We start from the raw sequence: 15,512 nt of genomic DNA, 5'->3' as shown, positions 1-15,512 counted from the left end.
CCACGTGTGCTCAACGTATGTGTGTGTGTGTGTGTGTGTGTGTGTGTGTGTGTGTGTGTGTGTGTTTGTTTTATGGAGTTTGTAACGGCGGTAGTGGGGGTCTATGTTTGCAGAGGGTCTTAAAGACCAAGGGGCCACGGCTCTGAGGTGTTACTATGGAAACGCCTTTGAGCAGTAAGGAGCACAACAGGTGATTCTGCTGAGGGCCTGTTCGTCTCAGCATTGAGAAACCGCAGGAGGTCTTCGCTATGTGTGTGTGTGCGTGCGTGCGTGCGTGCGTGCGTGCGTGCGTGCGTGCGTGTGTTTCACAAGTATAGCTGCGCTTATGCCACAAACAACTTAGTGCCATAGGTCTTAACCAGCTCCAATAAGCTAGAGATCATGTCTGAAGTTGGCTGGCTGGCCGCAGTAATGACACGCCGCCTGGCTTCGCACACACAGAGCCCGGCCCGGCCCACAGACAGACAGACACGACTACACGGCAGCAGATATATATATATATATATATATATATATATATATATATATATATATATATATGTGTGTGTGTGTGTGTGTGTGCGTCTCCGGATGGATGGAGTCTGAAATAGGAAAAACACAGTTGTTTTTTTTTAATCGATTGAATCTTTTGTCGGTGCTTATAAAGCGCTAACAAAAGAGTCAATGTCAAAAGCCAGTCAATTCAAGAAGCAGAAAGGAAGATGAAAGCATGGGCCGTGAACATACTGTATATGCTCGCCACTCTCATAGCGGCGTTTTCGGCCGTGGGGAAAAAGCTCTAAAAACCTTCTAAACAGCAGAAAGATATTTCACTCAGGAGCTAAAAGAGAGTGAATACTGGACTAACACAGGGGTGGGAAAAAAAATCTATTCAACTATGAAATTATTTTGAAATAGATTTTTTTTAATGCCAGAATCAATATATTTGCTTCATCTGAGTCTCTGCGGAGGTAGACGGAAGTTACCGCTTTTATTGTTGTAGTCTTGAGTAACGTGACGTCATATCTGTTCCGTATCCGTCAACCAAAACAAACCTCAGAAGGCATAAATTAAATTAATTTAGATATGAGTACAATTTTTCCCCATGGTCTAATGTTAAAAAAGTTATCCAAAAAAATCACAATAAATCGTAATATTGAATCGCGCTTCTTGTAGAATCGGGCAAATTTGCTCCATAACAACTGGATGTGTAAATAAAATACTGTTTGCTAACAAGTGCATCGTGTCAACTTAAAAAAGGTGATGATATGTCAATGTTGTGTTCCACCAAAGGATAAAGCTGGGGATTTTTCTAGATTTCGACATCTTGTGAAAACACCAAAACCAACAATGAATTGATCTGACTCACCGGGGGATGCACTAGTGTTTTTGTTTATTTGCTTTTATTTATTCCCCTTTTGTTCCAGGGAAACAAAGACCTCTTAATTATTAAAAAATAAAATAACTGAGCTGTTTTAAAGTCATTCAGCATTTTTCATCACACTGTCTTTGCACAAATTCAATCATACAAATTTATGAAACAACCTTTAATACAACCGTCTTTCACATGAGAAAGAGCAACATTGATGCGACACAACAGATGAAAATGTCGGCCACTGCCAACGGCAAATGTTCATCTTATTTACCGATCAACGAGGCGAATATCAGCCGACACCGATGAATCGGTTCACATGTATTATGGGATATATCTTACTCCTCTGTATAGAGCTCCAAACACTTTTAAAAACACTTCAATGAACACACACAGTGTCCTGCTGTCACTAGAACAGAGTTTCACAATCTTCAGGCAAGGACTTCCTCACAAGATGAGAATATAACGGGAACACTTCATGTACGTCCCTTTGGAATAATTTGCCTATTTTTTACACTTCTACAGTCTTAGTTATATGAACGAACAACACAGGATACATGTATTAGAAAGAGATTAAGACATGTATTAAATATATTTGCTGATTCTAATATAGATTTGTTAGATTATAAATTTATAAATTAAAAAATATTATTTGTTTAACTGAAGTCTTTTGTAAAAGAAAACTAAAAAAACATATTCTATATCATGATAATTTAAATTAAATGAATCAGAAAACTTTTCCCAGAGTGCCACAGACCCCACTTTCACAGAATCACTGCACTAGAGCTCCAAATGTGGATTAATCCGCAGCTGAAAATAGTCCCCAACAAATGCACCGTCTCCTCCTGTTTGAGTAAAGTTTGCTAAAAACTACAGAGCCCAGCGGCTTCAGGAAGTGACTTGGTGTGTTTTTTAAACAGAAACTATTTATTTGTGACCTGTTTTGAAAGGATTGGGGTTGAATGCTGCAGACAAGGTGGAAATGTAAACGGTAAATGGACTTATACGGCGCTTTTCTGGTCTTCTGACCACTCAAAGCGCTTTACGCGTACATGTCAGCATCCACCCATTTATCCACTGATGGCAGAGGCTGCCATGAAAGGTGCCAACTTTGCCCACCAGGATCTAAATACTCATTCACACACACACTTTTGGAGTTCTTGCATACTTCAACATGTGGACTGGAGGAGCCGGGGATCAAACCACCGACCTTCAGATTGGTGGATGACCCGCTCTACCTCTCTGCCACAGCCACCCCATGATGTACGATACCTGCTCGGCTTAGCTGTTCATGTAAAAACAAAGCAACTCTCAATCTGGAGATTTCATTTTAACAACAGGAGTCACTGGAGTTAATGATGAAACAATGTCAATTTAATGAGCGACACCAGGGGTCAGCAACCTTTACTATCAAAGGTAACACATGAAGGTAACACAGTTTATAGTCTACGTATGTAGTATATAAGTCTAATGCAGTGAGGACCCAAGTGCAAATGTACTACAGAGTATTAGGGTCACAATGAGGGAAAAAAAGAAATCGGAGATTTCCAGAATAAAGTCATAACTTTACGAGAAAAAAAAACAACACGTAAACTTACTACTTTATAATATTATGACTTTATTCTCGAAATCTCAGATTCATTTTTTTCCCTCAATGTGGCCCTAATACTCCGTCGTACCGTCGTACCATAGACCTACAACAATGATAAATAAAAATGAAAATGTAAACATAAAAACAGTTTTTCATTTCCATTTTTAAAAATCCCCAGGGAGCCACTGGAGAGGAGCTGAAGAGACGTATGTGGCTCTGGAGCTGCAGGTTGCAGATCTCTGGCCTACACCGACACCACGCTGCTGGTGGTTCTGGCCGTATTGCTGGGAAGGGGATGCCACGGGAGAACCAGAACCAGGACTGCAGACCGTCAGACCCTGCTGCAGTACACTTTTCTACACGACTAAAAAGTAGATATTGTTTTATAATTTGTGTAGAAAGTTCTCCATTCTTCACACAGTCTTCAGGGGTCTTTGTGTTTAGAGGTGACAGGCTGATAAAGTAGTTAAATGCCACATAGTGAAATTTATCTGGGTGGTTTCTCCTTCAATTGTGTAACACTTCAGCTAATGACAAAACCAAGACATAAAAAAAAAGCATTAAAACATGGGGGGTGGGGGGTGATCCTTATCTGACTGCGGAGGAACAACAGCGAGTATAATAACACCAGTTCAGGGTTTGTAACTGTTGCTACGAAACCATCTACCATCAATCTCTTTTCTTCCCTCTTTCTGACACACTGAGATATACCATACATCATGTATTTTCATGTTTTATTTCCCTGCTGACTTTGTAGGTTTGATCCGGCATTATTTAAATTGAGATGTTGAGAATGGCGGGGGGGATACGCGATGGAGACGGAGATATCCCACCGTCTCGCTGCACGGGACCGAAAAAGTGAGCACGCGATTTTTCGAAGAAGTTATCATCATGCAGATGTGGTGAGCGGGAGATAAAAAAAAAAATGCAGAAAAGCTGCAGTTACATCCTCCGTCAGAAACATCAGAGAAGATTTTAAAGAGGCTTCAATGCAGAGGAAGTAGTTTCTTTCATTTATTAGGGACTAAAAGATATGAATCGCACCATGAATGAGAGTCATATCAGAGCTCAAAGAAGTGTCAGAGCGGATCTGTTTTTGTATGTTGCACAATAACCACAAATGTCAGAGTCAAACAAGCAACCAACCTCTAACAAAGCGGACACATAACGGCCTGCTGGCGCTTTAGTTTTCACTGATTTTGAATGAAAATGCAAATCGTGCCACTGGACTGCTGTGGAGCAAACAAACGGTCATTTGCCACACGCACAAACAGGTGAAGAGTAGGAGTCTTGTGTTTTTAAAAAAAATCAACTTAAGGTTTCATTAGAGAACAAGGCGGCGTTGTTTGAGGGGGGGAAAGTCATGTAAATGAACCAGGAAGCTGGTATGTTTTTTATTTGTGCGTGCAGAGCTCGCGTATCAATAGCCGGTTTGTGAATTCTCATTATCGGCACAGAAATAAACAAATCGGATGGAAAAAAAAAGGAGCTTCAGTCACGGCGAACACAAAAAAACGTCTGTTTGTTTCGCCCTTCTCTGATGGCAATGCAAATCTGTTGGTTAACGCTGAAAAAAAAGTCGTAAAAAAGAAGCTGAAACTATTATAAAAAATACTGAAAAGGCGAGCTGAGCCTCCGGGCAGTGAGGTCGTTGTAAAATGTCAAATTCTTCCATATCTCTGCAGCTAACTTTCATCACACTTTGTTCATTTAAAGCTCCACATCAGGATCAGAGCAACAACTAAATCCTCTCATGAGATTTTTTTATTCTTTTTTCTCTCTTTAAGGTTTTTTATTTGTCATTTGTCAAACCCAGCAATGAAAATCTTCTTCTCACATTGCTTCAACAATGCTCATAAGACATGTAAATATAAAAGAGGAAAGCACACAAGTAAATGTAAAAGCAAAATGATAATCTAAGGCGTAAAATAGTGCAGTTAAAATGAATATGAACATAAGTAAATATAAGATAGTAATGTAAATGTTACTAATTACTAAAAATTAGGGCTGTCAGAGTTAATGCGATAATAACTCATTAAAGCAAATTCATTTTAACGCATTAATGCAATTTCTAGGTTGTAGCGGGCTCAGTTTTAAAGCTAGAGTGAAGATACTGGCATCATATGAAACTAGAAAACCTAAAGAATCCATCAGTACCAACCATGTTATACTAGCTTGTCATGAAGGAGGTTAAATAACGCTCCAAACTTACGCTAAATTTTGGCGAGGAAAAACTGGCAAGGCCATTTTCAAAGGGGTCCCTTGACCTCTGACCTCCAGATATGTCAATGTAAATGGGTTTTATGGGTACCCACGAGTCTCCCCTTTACAGACATGCCCACTTTATGATAATCACATGCAGTTTGGGGCAAGTCATAGTCAAGTCAGCACACTGACACACTGACAGCTGTTGTTGCCTGTTGGGCTGCAGTTTGCCATGTTATGATTTGAGCATATTGTTTTATGCTAAATGCAGTACCTGTGAGGGTTTCTGGATCAATATCTGTCATTGTTTTGTGTTGTTAATTGATTTACAATAATAAATATATACATACATTTGCATAAAGCAGCATATTTGTCCACTCCCATGTTGATAAGAGGATTAAATACTCCAAATCTCCCTTCAAGGTGCATTTTGAACTGATAAAAAATGTATCGTGATTAACTATTTTAACTGACTGACAGCCCGAGTTAACAGGAATGCAGTATGTACGGAGAAGTAATAAATATGTTCGTATATAAACAGAGGTGTAACTAACAGTTTGTAAAACAGTATGTAAAGTACGCACGCTTCATGCTCATTCATGTCTCGTACGCTGAACAATACAGGGCCGTTATGTGACGAGCATTATGGGAACGGAGAGACAAAAGGAACCTGTAGCTACGGACAACACATCAGAATTTTAAAAAAATAACCCACATACTTCCCAACAAAAGCTTCCCTCTCAACACTATATTTAATGAAACACACCTTAGTCCTGTAGGAGCTTGCATTTTGACATTGCGTGTGATGAATGAACACACGTGCATCATCCAAACACAGGCGTGCACACACACACACACACACACACACACAGTGAGGAAAAGTTCAGAAATGCTTTCCTTCTTTCTTAAAGGGATTAGAAAGTGTTCATGAGAAATGCAGGGCAGCGTTCAAGAATGCTTCCGTTCTTTCTTCTTCAAAAACTTGATTTACAGCTGTTGATAAATAGCCTGCCGTGGCTGAGAGCGCGGGCTTAAAACCTCCTGCAGTATTAGCGCGTTATTATGAGCTTATGACAGCGTCCGTGGACGAGTGAGTGCACGAATCCAGAGAGCACAGCTGGCGGAACGTAAAGAGTCAAATATCATTTACAATCCCTGTTTTTAATCTGCAGCTTTACAGAACATAAAACTACCTCACACACACGCCTCACAAACAAACATACGAAAGAAGAAGATATTTAACCTTGCGAGCATCTCACTCATATGACTGAGGTTTTGCTGCAGGAGTCTTACCTTGAAGCTGTGTGTGTGTAGACGTTTGCAGGGTTGTGTGTGTCTCTAGGTGTCTCTTGAGAGTGGCCCATCACCAGTTTAAGACTTGGAATTTATCACCCGCCCAGCATGAACCACGGGGTGTGTGTGTGTTCTGTGTGTGTGTGTGTGTGTTCTGTGTGTGTGTGTGTTCTGTGTGTGTGTGTGTGTGTGTGTGTGTTTCCTATGAAGTTCAGTCATCTTTTTCTTTTCTTCCTCTATCAAGGCAACAGGTGGAAAGTGTCTTTATAAAAAAAAAGTCCCAAAGATGAGGCAACGAGAACCTTTCCACCTTTGTGTTTCCGTTCACAAAGAGATGAATTGCTTCTTTAAACATCTCCGTTTTATAATTACTGCTCTTTCTCGCCGTTAGCCTCAAAGATATAAAAAAAAGTGCGTCTCGGCACTTAAAGGGTGACCGAGAAGCTCTCACATCAGGCAGCTCTTATAAAAAAAAAGAAAGAAGAGATTCTCAGCACTTACACTAAATGTACTGGATTTTTTGTCTTTGCGATATTGATGTACAGAATCATTAACGCGAGGAGAGCGGGCTGTTGCATAATGCAAAAGAGGACATTATGAGGCATAGAAACCCGACCGTGATAACGCGGTCTTATCAAAGGATGTAGTGAAGAATTAACCTGGATAATCTCATTTTATCCGCTTTTTAAGTCGCAGAGCGAGAAGAGAGAAACACTTTGCCTGAATAGAAACATGAATATATAGACTATGAAATTCAGAATTGACACCACAAAAAGTTCCGTCAAGCTGATGTCACCACCTCCAACAACATCTCTACGCTTTTTTAAAGTACAGCTGACGGTTATTTTCTGGATTTCTGATTAATTGTGTCAGTTAACTATCAGAGGAAAATGAGAATCACAATGTCCCAAAGGTAACATATTATATATATTATATAGCACATTTCATACGACAGGCGTAGACTCAATGTGCTTTAAATAAAAAAAGACCATATACGACAATAACATGTAAAATAAGAACATTTAAGAAGTATTACATATATAAAACAACAAAAATAAGATAAAAAGGTATAAGATGAGAAGGTATTACAGCAAAAGCGGAATAAGATATTATAAAAAAATGGAATTATAACAATTATAATACTGATTCTAGAATAAAAGATATCAACCACACGCTACACACGACTAAAAGATTGCAAAAAAAGTGAAAAAAACAACAAAAAAAAATAGATTTCTTTTTCCATTTTTGCTTGAAAACTAACTGAAACATCGAACTGATTGTTAAAATAGCAGCAGATTAGTTTTCTGTTGATGGATTAATCATCAATCGACACAATTAGCAGCTACTCAAAAGGATTGTTTCTGTTGTGTGTTTTCTTTTTAATTGTCAAAGTGAAATCAAATCACCGGTATTCAGGTTTATAAAGTAGTTAAACTGAAATTTCAAGTTTCATTGCTGTCTAACACAGAAAAAGTCACGTTAGTACACACTGCAGGTCATAATTTAAACACCTTTTTCATTTTTAGGGCTGCAGCTAACGATTACTTTCATTGTCGATTAATCTGTCGATTATTTTTCTCGATTAATCGATTCGTTGTTTGATCTATAAAATGTCAGAAAATGGTAAAAAATGTCGAACAGTGTTTCCTCAAAGCCCAAGATGACGTCCTCAAATGTCTTGTTTTGTCCACAACTCAAAGATATTCAGTTTACTGTCATAGAGGAGGAAAGAAACCAGAAAATACTCACATTTAAAGGTCCCATATCATGCTCATTTTCTCTATGTATAACAGACCGTTGCTATGTATAGCAGACCGTTGCTATTTAAAGCAGACCATTGCTATGTATAACAGACCGTTGCTATGGGCGCAGTTCTGATGTCGGACTCTGGCGGACCGTTTTTGTGTCAAAATATTGATTTCTTCAGTAAGTATCTGTGTGATAAGCGGGATAACCTTCAGCTAGCGGGTCATTGTTGTGAAAGAATCAACCTTCAGGGCGATGAGAGGATTCTTTCACAACAATGACCGGCTCGCTGTACATTATCCCTTACATATATCTATGTTCTTATTGGTTACATTTTGTTTTACAAAGCAAGTAAAGCAGTGTTTAAGTCAAGCCTGATGTTGCCTTACACATAAAAGAATGATCCCAGTCTCTTCCACACAGCGAGGCAAAGTCCAGGCATCGCTATCGGGACTGAAAAAGTTTGATTGGTGCATCCTTATCTAAACATTTTAAAAAATGATATAATTCACTACTTATGCCGGGATCAGACTACACAATATTTATGACAGTTACGATGGTCACTATGTCAGATTAGACGATTGAGAGTCATAATTATCGTGACACACGTCGGACTCTACGTCGGTCCCCTGTTCCGACAAAACACACTCTCCCGGCACCGCTGTCTTAATATATACAGGCTCACCGGGGCTCAAGCCCCTGGACCCGACCATGTGAAGGGGCCCACGAGGCTCTGGGGGAAAACAATAAAAATCAAATTCGCAGGGAGAAGGGAAAGTGTGCGCGCAACGGGATGCTCCAATGAGCAAAGACGCAACGGCGGTGGTGTTTTTTTACTCCGACACAACCTAGATTGAATATCCTACAGCAAGGTCCGGCAGCAGTTGAAGGTCCGATGACATAATTCTGCATAATAAGTAGCCTTCTGTTTACAGCTGTGCGTCCGTACTCAGCTGGTCAATTTCACGGCCGTGACGGAACATGTCGTGGAAACAAAAAAAAAATAAATCAAACATGCTAGACTTTCTGACTACTTTCTGCGTCGGTTGTCGTGTACTATGACACACTGCACGAGATAAAACGATCGATTGTCGCACACGACACTCATTTATCGTTCCCGATCCGAGTCGACACCCTACGACGGCCGTGTCGGGCTATAATTGGGCTGATATCGTGTAGTCTGAACCGGGCAATAGTCATTCATTTGGACGGCTAAAATGTGTAGAAGGGTGTCATGATGTGATCGTATTAAAGAGCCTATTAAACGAGCAGCGAAAAGACTCAGATGAAAAGTTTCTGTTGTCACATGAGGATGAAACTGTCGGCTGTCGGCTGTCAGCTGTCAGCTGTCGGTGTGTTCATCAGTCAGTCAACCAGCCGAGTGTTTTAACGTTCACACTTCTTGTGATTCTTCCAGAAGGAGACAATGAGAGGGTTTTTATTTAAAGAGATCAGAAGGCTTCCCCGAACCCAGCATTGTTCTGTGTGATTGGCTTGGCCTCACACTGCGCTAAAGGAGAGGCTCAGGAGTACACACACACACACACACACACACACACACACACACACACACACACAGACACACCGTTATATTCTCCATTGTGGTGTTTCTCTGTGGACTCCTGGTTCAATAGGAATCAGAGAACAATGTGGAGAGGATATAGGAGGTCAGGAGGAGAGAGGGGAAAAAACCTTTGTCTGCTCTGAGACGTCCGATGTATAGGAAACGGTGTGCACACACACACACACACACATGCACACGCACAAATTCTCACCTCAACACTCACATCAAATAATCATTTAGAACAACAAATTCAAAAGTCTAACGCAAGTATGACGAATATGTTAAAAAATAATGCCTGCTAGGTGTCCTGATATAAAGACTGTACTTAACAGGTAAGGTGGAGTCCATTATTTTCTACATTGGAACGCTGTGGAGTGCATTATAGCGATAACAACACGGCTGGAGAAGCTCTACAAAACATCGTCATCCTTTGTTGTAAACCTATAGTCGGGTTAGTTTGGTATATTTTTGAGGCCGACACTGAAATCCAATAATGATATATAGACAGATGGATTATTTTCTTTTACATAAATAACATAAACAAGCCAACTCGATATGGATCTTTTACATTTGTTTTTTTAATTGTGAGCAATAGCGATTGATTTCCAATAACAAATACACAATAACAATAACAAAATGTGCAATCAACCTGTAATTAATCGTGACTAACCGTGGACAACCATGTGACCAAACAAGACTGAATACCTCAATCGATTGACAGCCCTAAATGGTCCTCGACCAAAAACACTCTTGGTCAACTATCACATGATTTTATCGAATAATCGATTTAAGCGGCAGATCTGTAAAACTAAATTTCTCCACAAAGAATCACACAACAGCCCCACTTTATATCTTGTTTATCAGAGATGTTTCTTAAAAATAAGTTATTCAGCATGAAAAAAAAGGCATTAAAATGAATAATTGACTTAAAGCTGCAGTAGTCAGAATATATTTTTGGCATCATTGGGCAAAAATCCCATAATAAACTTTCAGCATATTGTAATTCAAGTGTTCTGAGAGAAAACTAGACTTCTGCTCCTCCTCATGGCTCTGTTTTCAGGCTTTAAAACATCTAACCCGTGACGGGAGACTTTGACCAATCACAGGTCATTTCATTGAGAGAGCGTTCCTATTGGCTGTGCTCCGGTCATGTGACCAGAACTTGGCGTTCCTTCACCAGATTTCTACAATGGCGGCTGTTTTCCTCCGGTCTGTGAAATCTTGCAGATGCCGTTAGGAGCACCGGAGGACACAGAGGAACATCATTTTTTTCAGGTTACCGTTTTATAAAAATAACTTTTTTTAATCATATTGGCTCAAAATCTCGCCTCCTTCAGCTTTAAGAAATCTTAGTCAGCTAAGACCAAAGTGATGATTAGTCGACTAATTGACTAAGAGGGGGCAGCCCTTGTGACTGTTATACGAACAAATCGATACTAAAACAATACCAATATCTCTGCAGTGAGCTGATATCGGACGATAAATGAGCGTGGTTGATTTATCGGTCTAGCTCTAAGTACCTCCGCCAAGGAGGTCATGTTTTCGGTTCGGTTTGTTTGTCAAAAAGAAGAGAAAGGGTGAAGCATGGGCCAAAGAACCCATTACATTATGGAGCAGATCTGAATCACGGGGGCGGATACATTCATTATTTTTCACTTATAGAAGCGGCCTTGGTGGAGGTCTGCGCTCTCCGAGTGCCCTCATAGTTGCCATTACTCACAGCGCTAACCATCCGATCTTCCAAAAAAAATAAACACCCAGAGAATAAAAAGCCAGAGGGTTGTTTAATGACACTTACTGCTGTTCTGGAGGTATTTCCACAATCCTTAAAGACTCTCCTTAGAAAGTCAGCTTTAGACTGGTATATTTAAATATCTGGATTTATTAGAACTACACTTCTTGTCACTTCATTTTCTGAAAGCTTTTAAGATGAATAACTTGAAATGTGTAGGCTATACATGGTGTCAGGTTGAGTCCATATGTAAGTTGAATAAAATCCCCCTCCATTTAAAAGGTATGTAAGTGATAACATTCAATAACATTGCAAATTTCCCCGCTGTGGGATGTCTGGGACTGAAAAGATGTATTGTAAAACTCCAACATTTTGCAAGACGAATGCAAGGTGAATATGGTACAAACATTTATCACCACAAAATGTGCAAATGAGGCATTATCTAATGCTAACTTTTGGTGAATTTGGGAGAAATCTACATACCTAAATGGAAAAAAGGTAGTAAAATAAACACTTAAATGTTTATTCTGGATGTTTTCTTTCCATTAGTCTGAATGAAAGACATCTTATGGAAGCAAAATAGCCCAAAATTGATCAGTGCCTTGAAAAACTCTGTTTTTGCCAGGAGTGTCTCCAATTAACACCTTGAAAACGACCTTCTGGGTTTTATTTTTTAGAAATATCAGATGCATAGTTGTGTGACTTGAATGTAAATGGTAACACAAGTTTGTTGGTGAGTTAACTGGTGGCTGTAGCGTGGAGCATAAGTACTGTTGCCACGGTTACCTGGAGTTTCATACAACTTCTCCCTGATTTAAATCGTGTCCTGACCTGATGTATGATTTTAACAGACACCTGCCGGCCAAACATGATGTAAGAGACATGACAGCACTCAACCTGATCGACAGACAGAGAGAGAGAGAGAGAGAGAAAGAGTGAACGCCTGGTTCACCTTTCGTCCTACATGAACCCATTCACCTGAGAAGACAAAGCTCCAAAAGACAAAGAGATGGGGGGTGAGGGGGTGCAGAGGTGAAGGGTGAAATGCCAAACCACTCCTTGAGATTATCCTGTCTGTGTGTCAGAGAGAGATAGAAGCTGTATATTCAGCCCAGTCGCACAGCAGCTCGTGAAATAGTCAAGTAATTTAACGTATTAATTCATGTACATAGACAGCAAGAAATCAATTCTTATGTAATCCACGTAATTGTGAACCGAGAAGTATAAAGAACGCCGAGTAGGGAGGCCGTCAGGGTGGATGGATGAGTCAAAAAACACAAGACTTTGTCCAGAAGACCGATGTTTGTGTCCCGTGTGAAACCAGAAGTCAACTTTATTTGTCACGTAACTTCCGTACTTAAGTTACGCCATTTATGGAGTTGTTTTAACCCAAAGCACGATCTTCTCTTAAAGCTATCTATGTAGTTTGTTGCCTAATCCTAACCAAGTCAATCTATTCCTAAGTAGTTTGATTTTGAAAAGACTGGAGCGTAAATTGACACGTTCGTCACGTGTTGCTGAACATTTGTAGGAAAAAGCACGAAAAGTACGTTGTTGAAAGTCGTGCCGAGGAGCGTCGAGGAAAAAAAGGGAAATTTGTGTCTATGTAAATGAATCAAATAGATTAAATTTTGTGACTATTTCACAAACTGCCGTGAGACTGTGTTGATATAGTACGCAGCATACCGTGTGCTGACAGCAAGGCTCTTTAATTGCTTTACCTATGTACTGCTCCGTCCGATTCTCACTGTGTGGAGACCAAAGAGCATGATGGGAGCGTGTGCATGCAAGTTGCAGGATGTGGAGATGCAGCGTTACTGTCCTTATAAAAATGAAAAGAAAGAAAGAAAGAAAAGAGGAGGAGTGGTGGCAGCAGTAGGGGGGCGTGAAGACGGGAGCGAAGAGCGAACGAGGAAAGAAAGAAGATTGACGGAAATAAAGGTCAGGGACTCCCCACTGACGGACAGCTTTGTATGCAGCCAGCCACTGTAAAGACGAGCGCACACACACACACACACACACACACACACACACACACACACCAGACAACTTCACTGTTCAGTACCAGCCCCACTGAGCTTTTACATACTTTGTGCTCTACGCTGAGACCGAGACGTCCCCTCTGAGCTGGTCCCAGACCAGCTGTCTGTCCGTCCACACTTCACTCAGACGGTATCCTGAACTGTTTCACACCGAGACAACCTCCCCGTTGATCAACAGTAGACCACAGAGCCTTATTCCTGACTCTTTACACATGCCCGGGACCCCGGAACGATTTCAAAGGACGATTTGTGTGGGATCCCAGGCACCAGTGCTTCAAATACTGTATGTAGACTATCCTGAGCCAAATAATGCGCCCGATTCGACTGTTATCAGGCCGTTCTAACACGTTGTAAAACTGAATGACACGTCACGTTTTGAACACAGTAAGATTTAGGTGATAAAACTACAACTTCTTTAGGTTTAGGCAATAAAACTACAACTTCTTTAGGTTTACGTAACAAAACTAGAACTTCTTTAGGTTCAGGCAACAGAAACACTTTGTTAAGTTCAGGGAAAAATGTATTTTGGGTTAAAATAACTACGAACGCAAAGACAACTACACATTGTTGGTTTCACACGGTGGGGTGTTGGTGTAGTAGGCCCCTATTGACCCATATCTATGGGGCTTATAGCGACTGACAATGGCTATTTAATAGCCTGACAACAGTCTAATCGTCTATATATATATAAACAACTCACAACATATTTAAGTGTCCCCTTGGTGTCACAACTTCACAACATGTCACTCTGAAACTTGATAAATTCTTCCTAAACTTTCAGCTGAACAAAACCAAAAAAAAAAGAAGGTGTTGATGCTTAGCCACCTATTCTCAGTGAACCTGCTGACATCTGCTCATTTGCATCTGCTAACAGAACTGACATCACCATCATCATCCTCATCATCACCACCACCATCATCATCATCATCATCTGCACGCTGCCACAGTAGTCAGCCTCTCATTTGTGTCACATTCAGAGGAAAATCAAGATGTCACAAGAGAGAGAGTGAAAGAGTTGCAGCTGGAGGAGGAGGACAGTGGAGAGTTAGAATAAACTGTTTGAATTATTATGGGAGGGAAGCAAAAGTGGAAGTGTTTGGAAGTTGGAAATTCAATGTTCCCCTTTAAACTGCTAGTTTGATCACATACAACAACATCACAGGACATTTGAAGAGAGGTTGGTGGGAGGTCCTTTGTGGCTTCTTGACCTCTCCTGACACATTTCTTTTTTTTTTTTTCATTGACTGGATTTTGTGCAGTTTTATATATATGTGCAAATAAATAAATAAATAAGAGATGTTTAGAAGTTGTGAAAGACTTCCAGTGAGTTGTTGCATCTGAAGGATTAATGACAATGTGTTTTATTTACATATGAGATGAAGAGTTCACTCACCAGTTCTCTGTGATCTCTGAGCTCTCCACGAGACAGAAAGAAAAAAAAACAACACAAAACTTCCTCCTTCGTCCTCCTCCTCTTCCTCTCCCGCTTTAATTCCTCACCGCATTCACAGCTCGGTGGTTTGGCTGCTCGGTGCGTGTCTCTGCTCGGTGCTTCAGAGCCGGTGGTCGGTGGATGTTGGTGGTTAAGATGACGGAGAGACAGAAAGAGGCGGAATGCTGCTGAGCTGCGCTGCGTAAATGTTTTGGAGACGTGGAGCGCAGCGTCGCTCTCACTGGTGACTTTCTATCTGCTCTCTGGGTTTCCAACACTCACTGCCGCTCACCTCCCACTTAAAGGGAGAGGGACTGATTTCCAGGTGGTTGGTGGTGGGGACACACAGAGAGAAAATAAACCCAAACGATTTTATTTGCACTATCTGTTTATATCATGTTTATTTTTGTTTATAGCTTATTTTGTATATCTGTAGAAATTAAAGGGACTGTTTGTAACTTTCAGAATTGCTTGTTAACAGCGACACCTGTGGCCGTTAAGTCAACTAAAGTCAGCGTCCTGTTGCTTGGCTTGTGTTCGCTCTACATAGACATGA

General features: G+C 40.5%; 1 protein-coding gene across 4 annotated transcripts in view; it reads right to left on the bottom strand.

The window, feature by feature from the left end:
* Window positions 1–15,229, bottom strand: part of sox13 (SRY-box transcription factor 13) — a 62,328-nt gene extending 47,099 nt beyond the window's left edge. For 3 of the 4 annotated variants that reach the window (XM_074640592.1, XM_074640659.1, XM_074640798.1), the window contains exon 1: window positions 6,441–6,558. In XM_074640592.1, coding sequence (XP_074496693.1) covers window positions 6,441–6,511 — 71 coding nt within the window. In that variant the 5' untranslated portion in view covers window positions 6,512–6,558. Of the gene's footprint in view, window positions 1–6,440; window positions 6,559–14,917 lie in introns of those variants that run through there. The other variant, XM_074640727.1, reaches the window with a different exon arrangement.
* Window positions 15,230–15,512: the final 283 nt, after the last annotated feature.

Source organism: Sebastes fasciatus, chromosome 1 (assembly GCF_043250625.1).
Source record: "Sebastes fasciatus isolate fSebFas1 chromosome 1, fSebFas1.pri, whole genome shotgun sequence".
Lineage (NCBI taxonomy): Eukaryota > Metazoa > Chordata > Actinopteri > Perciformes > Sebastidae > Sebastes > Sebastes fasciatus.
This window is presented reverse-complemented; position numbering and strand designations above follow the sequence as displayed.